Source organism: Microtus ochrogaster, unplaced genomic scaffold (genome assembly GCF_000317375.1).
Source record: "Microtus ochrogaster isolate Prairie Vole_2 unplaced genomic scaffold, MicOch1.0 UNK68, whole genome shotgun sequence".
NCBI classification, from domain to species: Eukaryota; Metazoa; Chordata; class Mammalia; order Rodentia; family Cricetidae; genus Microtus; species Microtus ochrogaster.
The window spans coordinates 2044774-2055570 of record NW_004949166.1 but is presented as its reverse complement, the minus strand read 5'-3'; the positions used below and the strand labels follow the sequence as shown (position 1 = coordinate 2055570).

Sequence of the window (10797 nt, the reverse complement as noted above, 5' to 3'; positions counted from 1 at the left end):
GGAGGAGGCGGAAAATTTTTTTTTCTTTCTTAATAAAAAAAATAAATATAAAAAAAAAGAAAAAGGAAGGAAGGAAAAAAGAGAGGTAGAAAGGAAGGAAGAGAGAGAGGGAGAAAAAGAGAGAGAAAGAGAAAGGAAGGAAGGAAGGAAGGAAGGAAGGAAGGAAGGAAGGAAGGAATATATAGAATAAGGAAAGATAAAAGCTCAGAGGCAAAAAATAGATAGGAAAATTTATGTTAAGAAAAGTTGGCTAGAAACAAAGCGAGATAAGGCCAGACATTCTCAAGTAAGAATAAGTCTCTGTGTGTTTATTTGGGAGCTGAGTAATGGGTCCCCAAAGAGCAAAGAGTAAAAAACCACCAACTGCAGGATATGGAATGAAAGGTTGGTGGATCTGGGAGGAGTTCAAGGAAAGGGTGCATCTGATCAAAATACCTTGAATGAGATTTCCAAACACACACACAAAAAAAAATTAAGCATGAAAGGGTGTTTAGCGATTCTTTTTAAAGATAATTTCAAGAATTTCTACTACTAGGGCTAAAGAGAGCAGCAATCAGTTAAAAGGACCCAGGCTTGATTCCCAGCACCCACGTGGCAGCTCACACCATCTGTAACTCCAGTCCCAGGGGATCCAACACTCTCTTCTGGCCACCCCAGCACTGCACAAACACCAGGCAATCAAACACACAAAGTAAAAATGAAGATTATTTTTTTAATTACTAGTCCTGGAAAGATGGCTCAGTGGTTAAGAATGCTCACTGCTCTTTCAGAGGACCAGAGTTTGGTTCCCAGGACCCACATCACGCAGCTCACAATTCCAGATTTCAGGATCTTACACCCTCTTTCAGATTTCCACAGGCACCTACAAATATGATATATACTCACACAGATACATACATATACATAAATTTTTAAGAATTAGTATATATACTAAAAACATTTCATTTATTCATAGTTCCATTGTTTCTATTAATACTCCTACATATTTTTAAAGTAACCTTTTTAACATTTATTCAGTGTGTGTGTGTGTGTGTGTGTGTGTGTGCTTGAGTGTGCTTGCGTGCAAGTGTGCGTGCTTGTGCCAAGAAAGACCTGTGGAGGTCAGGTGAAAGCTTGTAAATCAGTTCTCTGCTTTGACTATGTGAGTTCTGGTGATCAAGCTTAGACTGTCAAGCTTAACAGCAGCCTCTACCTGCTGGTCCCCAAAATATTACAAATTTAAATGTTAAGAGTTACTCACTGTTACTATTTTTAGATGTCTTGGGGAATGAACTTTCGTGAGTAATAATTTGAATCTGACAGCTAAGCGTTTTCAGCACAGGAATAGTTGACCCTAATTGCCCTCATCACTGTGAGTAGAGAACAAAGTCAGGCTACTCCTCCTTGAACTGCAGGAAACATGGAGGTGTCATCTTTATACACTTCTCTGTCTCTAGAGCCTTCCATAATTGTTTCTAAGAGAACTATAATGCTGAATGGCAGTATTTTTAAATAATAGCAACATGTGAAACTGAGTGTTTACTTCACAATTCTTCTTAAAATATCTGAGTTATTTGTAGGACCTGCCTGGAGTGTTTTGCTTATTTGGTTCTTTTTCTAACATCCTGGTGCTGGACTGAATTGTACTGATTTTGCACCAACAGCTGTAAAGTGAAATGGATCAAAATCTTTACCTTAAATAATCAAAAATCACAGAATAAGCTTAAGGTTTACAAAAGAGAACAAGGTTAGAAGGGAGGACTTCAAAGATCAACCACATCATAAAGTTAGTTCCAGCATGAGATGGGTGGGACATTAGAATTGACTCAGTGTCCCACCCAGACATTACAGAGGAGCTTCTCTTGCGGTAGATGAGAGCTAACAGAGACCCACAACTGGACAGTACGCAGAGACCAAGAGACTTAGGAACACTGAGTCCCAAAGGGTGTATCCTCATCAATCCACTCTCTTCAGGGCTTAGGGAGCTAAGAGGAAGAGGAGGCAGGCAGACTGTAAGAGCCAGAGGGGATGGATGGCTCCAAGGAAACAGGGTCTTTCATACATAACAGTCTGCCGCAATGTGAACTCTCAGAGACTGCGGCAGCATGCAGAGCCTGCACAGGTTCAAGTCAGTGGAGTTCTCACACTGAGATAGGGAAGTGGACAAGAGCTCCCATCCCTAACCAAGAAACTATCTCCAACTGTCACCTGCTTGCCAATGAAAACCCAGTTTTCTTCTATGGAGTCTTACTGGGACATAAACCACACTTAAGGGCTGAACTCATGCCCAGCAGTGGATGGCCAACAGGAAACGAACTCAATATTATTTTGTAGACTACTATCTCATATTGCTTTGCTTGGGCATTTTTTTTTCCTTACTTGATTTCTGCTTGAATATTATGGTCTCCAAGTTTGTGTTTTTATAGGTTTTGTGTGAGTTTCTTTCTTTCCTTCTTCCTTTCTTTTTTTTTGTTGGTTCTGGTTTGTTTGTTTTCTAAAGAGAGAGAGAGAAAGAAGGTGTGGAGTTGGGTGGGTGGGGATATCGGGGGGATCTAGGAGGATCATGGGAAGGGTAAACTATGATTAGAACATTTGGTATAAAAACGTTTTTAATAAAAAGAATATATAAAGAACTAACTCATGTAGGCTGAAAAGAAAGACAAAGCAGAGAAGAATGCCTCCATTGTACAACCTTGGATACAACTTTATGCTTTCATCGAGGATAGATACTGGTCCCACTGCCAGAGGTCACACAAACAAACTAGGCTACACAACTGTTGCCCACATACAGAGGGTCTTGTTCAGTTCCATGCAGGATCCCCAGTTGTCAGTCCAGAGCCCGTAAGCTCCTGCAAGTTCGGGTCAACTGTCTCTGGGTTTCCCCATCATGATCTTGACACACAAACACACACCTATCCCCTCATGCCTTGCTCTGATGAAAGAGTTAATTTCATTGGTTAATAAAGAAACTGCCTTAGCCCATTTGATAGGCCAGTCCTTAGGTGGGTGGAGTAGACAGAACAGAATGCTGGGAGGAAGTGAGGCAATCACCATGCTTCTCCTCTCTGGGTCAGACGCGATGAAGCTCCAGCCCAAGATGGATGTACACTAGAATCTTCCTGGTAAGACATCACCTCTTGGTGCTACATAGATTATTAGATAAGGGTTAAGCAAGATATGAGAGTTAGTCAAGAAGAGGCTAGATATAATGGGCCAAGCAGTGTTTATATGAATACAGTTTGTGTGTTATTATTTCGGGTGTAAAGCTAACCATGTGGGAGCCAGGTGGGACGAAAAACAGGCCTGCCTGCAGCTCCTTCTACATTGCTCAAATAATCCCTTCTCCCTCTCTTTGACTGGACTCCAGTAGCTAGCTCCTCCTGGTGCTTGGCTGTGGATCTCTGTGTCTGCTTCCATCAGTTACTGGATGAAGGTTCATGATGATAGGGTGATTACAGGGCAAGGTCAGTTTAGGCGACTTCTCCACTATTGCTAGGGTCCTAGCTGGGGTCATCCTTGTGGTTTCCTGGGAAATTTCCTAGCATCAGGTTTCTCCCTAGTCCTATAATGGCTCCCTCTATCAAGATATCGCTTTCCTTTTTGAAGCCCAGTCCATATGGTGGGATGCCTTGCTCAGCCTTGACGTGAGGAGGGGACCCTGGTCCTGCCTCAAGTGAATGTGCCAGGCTTTATTGATTCCCCATGGGAGGCCTTATTCTTTTAGAAAAGTGGATGGAGTAGGTTGGGGGGAGGAGAGGGGAGGGAGGGAGGGAGAGGAAGGAGGAACTTTAGTTTGTATGTAAAATGAAAGAAAAATACAAAAAAAAATGCTTTCTTAAATCAGCCGTGGAAGGATTTCTGGATAGAAAAAAAATGACAGTCTTTCCACTTTTAATTCTTGAAACCATGTTTTATTGTTGTTTAGTTTGGGTTTTGTTGTCATTTTGAGTGTGTGTGTGTGTGTGTGTGTGTGTGTGTGTGTGTGCGTGTGCATGTGTGTGTTTACATTATTGCAGGTGCCAGGACAACGTGCACACTTTTAGAGGTCAGAGAACAACTTTCAAGATTCGGTTCTACCTGAAATTAGGTCATCAGCCCTGGCAGCAGAGTCCCTTTCCCCCCTGAGCCCTTCCTCCAGCCCACACTTGACCTCAACAGCTAAAACTGAGTAAACAAAGTCCAGAGCAGGTGCTCCACGGCACCTGTATCCTACTATTCCCCACTCAGGTCTGTGATTTCTGTGGCCACTCCACATTATATACTAGGAACTGAATATGAGGGAGGGTAGGGTAAAAGGGCCAGCCAAAGAAACACACCCTGACCCTGAAACCAGAGGCAAAGAAATATACATTGGCCCCAAAACCAGAGTGAAAGGCTAAAAAGGGCCAGTGAAAGAAACACATTTTGGCCCTTAAACCAGAGCCAAAAAACATAGATAAGAAATTTATTTTACTTTATTTTTCTTTTCTAACACATAGCTAGTTAGAAAGAAATTGGGAGAAATACATCTCAAGATCAAGTAAATGTGACACATATTTCATAATCCTGTGACTTCTATGTTGTGTGTACTGCAACATCTCCAAGATTAAAAAAAAAAAACTTTAAAAAAAAAACAGTGATTCCTTTGTGAGTCTCTACCAACTCCAGACCCAAGCTCTTCCAGGGATATTACAGCCTCTATAATTGGCAGGAACCCATCTGGCATCTCTAGGGTAACCCTGGACCAGCTACTGCTGCCTATCCTGGCCTGCCCTCTCAGCCCATCTCTATCCCCTTGGGACACATCACCACATGTGGACTGACCCATATTTCTGCCAATGATGATTCCCATGGAGCCAGGCCCCAAATTCTACTTAAGACACCTCCAGTCAGTCAATTTCCCCCACCACTAGCATAGCACCCACCTCGTTAACTATGCTTATCTTGGACTGCTGGGCGCCTGAACCCTCAAAACCTAGTGTGGCACTGAGACTGAAAACCAAACATCATTCTTCTAGTCCACATCCTGACAAGACTGTGGTAACCGCAATCAAAGACTTAAACACATGCAACCATGTTGAGACCAGCAATTCACACAGGGAACCACTACAAACATTGAGACTCCAAGAGTCTCTGTCTCAAAAACATGATATTTCCTGAACAAAATCATAGAAGAAAACTCCCCAAATCTAAAGAAAGGCAACAACCGACATGCTAAGGGCCATGAGGGATGTTCATAAGGACTCAACCCTACACAAAGAATTAAAGGCAACTAAGCAACACAGGGATCAGAAGAAATATTCTTTCTCAGGGAAGAGTACATAAACTGGTTATCCAGTACAAAATAGTCAGGTCTGAGAACATATATACAAATGACATTATACAGACTGAACAGGGCATGCTATTTTTTTTAAATACATGTGGCTATACATAACTGTATGGAACAATAATTAATGAGAAAAGACACCATGAATTTGAAAGATAGCAAGAAGGGTTATATGGGGGGGGGCTAGAAGGAGGAAAGGGAGCACATGCTTGGTGCTGCAAACCTAGCCAAGAACCCAAAGATGAAGATATGAGAACATACTACTACCATGTTCCTAAATTCTATCTCCTGAATACTTGTCTTTATACCCATAGATCATTGCAACTCCCATCCCCTCATCAGGGTGGCTTCTTTTTGAAGAGTCTTCTAGAGAGATCCACAGCTGGGTAAGTGGCCATGGAATACCCAGCTCCATGCGAGACATCTATAACACAACTCTACACCTAAGGTTCAGAGAACATGACAGAGGAGCAGAGAAACAGAGGACTGCTGCAAGACAGTGTCCGCTGGATGGGACAGGGATGCTGGCTCCGTAAACTCTCAACAAGACCTGCAAAGGCCACAGCAGTTAGCAAGCCAACAGAGATGGAGGAAAGTTTCTCAAAGCCCATCCTAGATTATAAACTGCAGGCTTTTGATGGGTGTGAAGGAAGGAGAGCCAGTTGTCTTCAGGGACGAGCTCCCAATTCTAAATAGTCAACCCTAAACAAATGCTAATGCACATAAAACTAATTGGACTCAGTAGACTATGCTATATATTAATATTCATATTCATTAATATATAATTATATACTATTAACATATAAATTTTTATATATGTAGTCATATATTATATATAATAATATATAGTAATTGTTATATCAATATTTAATGTGATATTTATAATTAATAAAATATAATTATATTTATTGCATTATATATAACTATTTATATATTATAATATATTTTATGTATTAAATGTAATGTTTATATTATGTATTACTAGTTTGTTGTTATTATATTAATATTGTGTATTATATTATGTTAAAATTAATAAATAACATAATCATCTGTTACACTGTATAATATAAATGTCATATTTATACATAAATGTGTACATAATACATAAATATTATAAACTTATATAATATAAACATTGCAATATAATTAAAGATAAATGCAATTAAGGATTATAAGAATTAATGTATATGTATTAATATATACAATATATTAATATATAATATATAAACTAGGGCATGAATTTGGGAAGAGGTAAGAGTGAGGACATAAGAGGACTTGGAGAAAGAGGGAGGGACAGAAATGATGTAATACTGAGTAGTCATGTATCAAATTCTCAACCCCAATAAAACTCACTGGGTAAACAAAAATATAAAATAACATGACATAAGAAGAAAAGGAGGATGTGCTGGGCAGTTTTATGTCACCAGAGAGGAAGGAATCTCAAATAAGAAAATGCCTGCATAATACTAGGATGTAGGCAGGCCTGTAGGGCATTTTCCTAATTAGTGATTGATGGGGAAGGGCCACGTCAATTGTGGGCGATGCCACCCTGGGCTGGTGCTCCTGAGCATACTAAGAAGGTGGGTTCAGCAAGTCATGAGAAGCAAGCCAGTAGGCAGCACTCTTCCACGGCCTCTGTATCAGCTCCTGCCTCCAGATTCCTGCCCTGCTTGAGTTTCTATCCTGACTTCCTTTGATAATGAACTGTGATGTGAAGGCATAAACTGAATAAAATCTTTCCTCCCCAAGTTGCTTTGGTCATGATGTTTCATCACAGCAATAGTAACCCTAATGAAGACAGAGGGCTAGGTAAAGGAAAAGAATTAGCAGGAGGCAGAACAGAGAGAGTAATAGGGTTTAGGGGGAGCAGGGTAAGTTCAAAATACAGTGTGTGTGTGTGTGTGTGTGTGTGTGTGTGTGTGTGTGTAAGAAAATGTCAATAATGAAGCCTACATTACATATCATTAACATATGCGAGTTAAAAAAGAAAAGTACTGCTTACTTTCCCAATGAGTACTAAATAACAGGCTTAAATGAACCTAGTAGGAAACAAAACTCTAGAGGCTTTGTTGCTACTGCATAACTATAATTTTGCTACTGTTATGAATCATAACGTAAATATCTGATATGCAATATATCTGGTATGGGACCACTGTGAAAGGGTAGTTTGACCCCCAAATAGGTTGTAACCCAGAGGTTAAGAACCATTATTCTAAGCTGAGCATGGTGACACATGCCTTTAATCCCAGCACTTGGGAGGCACAGAACGGTTTATCTCTGTGAGTTCAAAGCCAGCCTGATCTACAGAGTGAGTTACAGGACAGCCAACGCTACACAGAAACCCTATCTTAAAAATCTTGAAAATCAAAACAAAAAGAAAGAAAGAAGAAAGAAAAACAAAGAACTGCTTGCTGCTCTACAAATTATACAATGAATTTTAATATATTAATTTTAAATCCTTCTAAGGAAGGCAATAATATTCTTTCTTAATTTCCTTATATTCATATTTATATTTACTTATATTTATATTTACTGGTACTGCTAGTTTTATGGGTTGTCAACAGTATTCTCAGAAAGTAGATAGTAACATGAACTTGGCAGTCAGAATTAAACCCAGATTCTGGTGCCACCATTCACATAACTGGCTACCGAAGCCTTTGAGAACAGTCTCCTTCCTTACACCACCCCTTTCCTTCATTTTTTTTCTTGTAAGACTATTATGTATAAGCATGTTGTGGGCATGCGCTCTAAATAGCTGGACTAACACTCAAAACCTGATTTATCATGTACTCAATCACCCTAAAACTCATTCAACTATTTATTAAAACTGGATTTATGTAATAAATTTGGAGTTACCCTATTTTCAAATGTGCTCCATTACCTGTATTGTGTCTTGCAATATATCCAAGTGCCCAGGCTGCGGCCTCCTTGACTCCAGGGTCAAAGTCCTCCAAGCATATCACCAGTGTGTCCAAAGCTCCACAGTCGACTATGGCCTGGGCCAGCTGCGGGGAATGTTTACCAACTGCTCTCAGCACAAAGGCAGCTGCTTTCTTGTAGAAACGCTATCAGGCAAGACAGCAGGACAGATTAAAAACAGCTTTAGAATTATATTAAAGAAAACTCAAAAGGCATGGAATGAATACAAAAGACAAAACTTAAACTGAAAAATCATTTTGATGCTTTGAAATTCCCCCATTGCTCTTCTTTGGTAAACTGAAAATACAATATGTTTATAATTACATTTTCAAATGCCTTACACTATGTATGCATTTGAAAATTGTAAAAATCAAATATAAGCATGAGTTTTTCATAATTTCACAAAGTAATGAGATTTCATGAAACTGAAGATATTATTTAGCTCATGCAAACACTTAGATTGTTCAAATATGTCACTGTATGTTGGAGACCATGGAAATATACAGCATACAGCAATTGATAATTCAGATGTCAACCCATCAGATGATCAGGGCCAAGCAGTTTCTTTATTTTTTAACCAATGACCTTCCTCCATCAGCTCGGAAAGGATATCAGTTGTAGGATAGATAGCATAGATGTCATTTAAGCTAATTGCCACCTACAGTCCTGGTCATAGGTGCTTGACATGGCCTGGTCCTCCATATAACGCAGATCACCAGGCTGTTAATCACCTCCAATTCCCAACCTTCTGGATGGAAATAAGGTTGCATGCTCTTTCCTTTGAGAGGACAATCATGTGTGTTTAATATTTCTGGTTTCTCTGGAGGTCTGGGGGCACAACGACCTTCACACTCATAAGTTCATATATGCAACTGCATTGCTGTGTCCAGAAAACACAAAATCCGACCCTGGACAAGAAGCTCTTTGAAACTGACACCTGCTGGGGAGAAAAATCAGTTTTCCTTAATGGAGTGAAACTGGGTACATCGGCCACATTCCCGGGCAGGCCGCATGCTCATGAGTGTTTGGTCAGCACAAACTGTCCTCATTGGCTTTTATGTGCTTTTGCTTAGTTTTGTCTTAGTTTTGGGGGGCTTGTGTTGTTTTTTAAGAAAGAAAGAAAAAACATGACATTGAATGAGCAGGGAGGTGGGAGAAAAGTTAGGAGCAGCTGAAGGAGGGAAAAGAGTATGATCAAAATACATTGTATTAAATTCTTGGAGAATATATATGAAGTAGAAAAGGAAGAAGCCAAATTATCCCCATTAACAAATGACATGATTCTATACTTAAAAGTCCCTAATGATAATACTATTGAACTTAATAAACAGTTTCAATAAATATTCAGTGTACAAAAACTCAGTAGTTTTCATATATACAAGTATTGAACTTGCTGAGAAAATAGGATAAGTATCTCATTCATAATAGTTTCAAAAACAAAACATGAAGGTACCTAGGAATAATCTTACCAAGGAAGGGAAAGACCTCTACACTGAAAACTTTATGATACTGACAAAATAAATTAGATCCAATGGAAACACATTTCATAACTTTAAGAAATTAGAACCCCCCCCCTCCAGGAATTTCCTGTTGAGAAAGGGAATGACTGAAGCTCCTGGGGTCTCCAGAGAAGAAACTTATCTACTAGACAAAGATTGAAAATGGGTCACCTGGGAAATGGTTGAAAACTTTTGGAAGACTCTGCAGGAAAGATCATCCACATAGAGATACATGGGACTGAGATGGTGGTAGGGAAGGATGCCCTTGCTTACTCTCTATGTGAGCCTACCCTGGTGTCAGGACCCTGAAGGGAGGTGGAGAATCACTAGATTTCTTTGTTCCTGTTCCACATGTGGGCACATGGACTATATCTGCTTTTACTGCTTTTCATGATTAGTTTGTCTCCTTTAATTGGTTTATTGAGACTAGATGGCTGAACTTGGCTGATGGGACACCTAAGTCCAGTGATATAACCACCTAATGATTGACAAGGGTACCAAAAGCATGCAGAGTAAAAGAGACTTCTATCCCACAAATAGCCCTGGCAAAACTGAATCAACACTATACATTAAATTTGACCTTTATCTCTCACCTTTATGATATGGGAGTCTGCTGTTTTGTGTTGATTTCATTGGTTAAATAAAGAGACTGCCTTGGCCCTTTAAGAGGACAGAAAATTAGGTAGGCGGAGAAAACAGAACAGAATGCTGGGAGAATGAAGCTGGATCAGAGAGTCGCCATGATTCTCCCACTCCAGACAGACGCAGGTTAAGATCTTTCCTGGTAAGCCAGCTCATGGAGCTACACAGATTATTAGAAATGGGTTAGATCGATATGTAAGAGCTAGCCAATAAGAAACTGAAACTAATGGGCCAGATAGTGTTTAAAAGAATACAGTTTCCATGTAATTATTTTGGGTAAAGCTAGCCAGGTGGCAGGCAGCAGCCCGCTGCTCCTATTTCAACACCTTTACACACACAAACTAATTCAAAGTGGACCAAAGCCCTTCTTTAAAATGTGACACATTATAGCCACAGGGAATCCAATAAAAGAGGCGTGCACTCGGGAGGCACATAAGGCAGCAGAAGGGCCGG

At 39.9% G+C, this 10797-nt stretch overlaps 1 protein-coding gene across 1 annotated transcript in view; it reads right to left on the bottom strand.

Annotated features, from left to right (window-relative positions):
• The window catches only part of LOC102001438 (sperm-associated antigen 6), a 50411-nt gene that overhangs the window by 16557 nt on the left and 23057 nt on the right, over positions 1–10797 (bottom strand). Inside the window, exon 4 of the mRNA XM_005370017.2 lies at positions 8166–8349. Within this exon, the coding sequence (XP_005370074.2) occupies positions 8166–8349 (184 nt within the window). The remainder of the gene's footprint in view (positions 1–8165; positions 8350–10797) is intronic.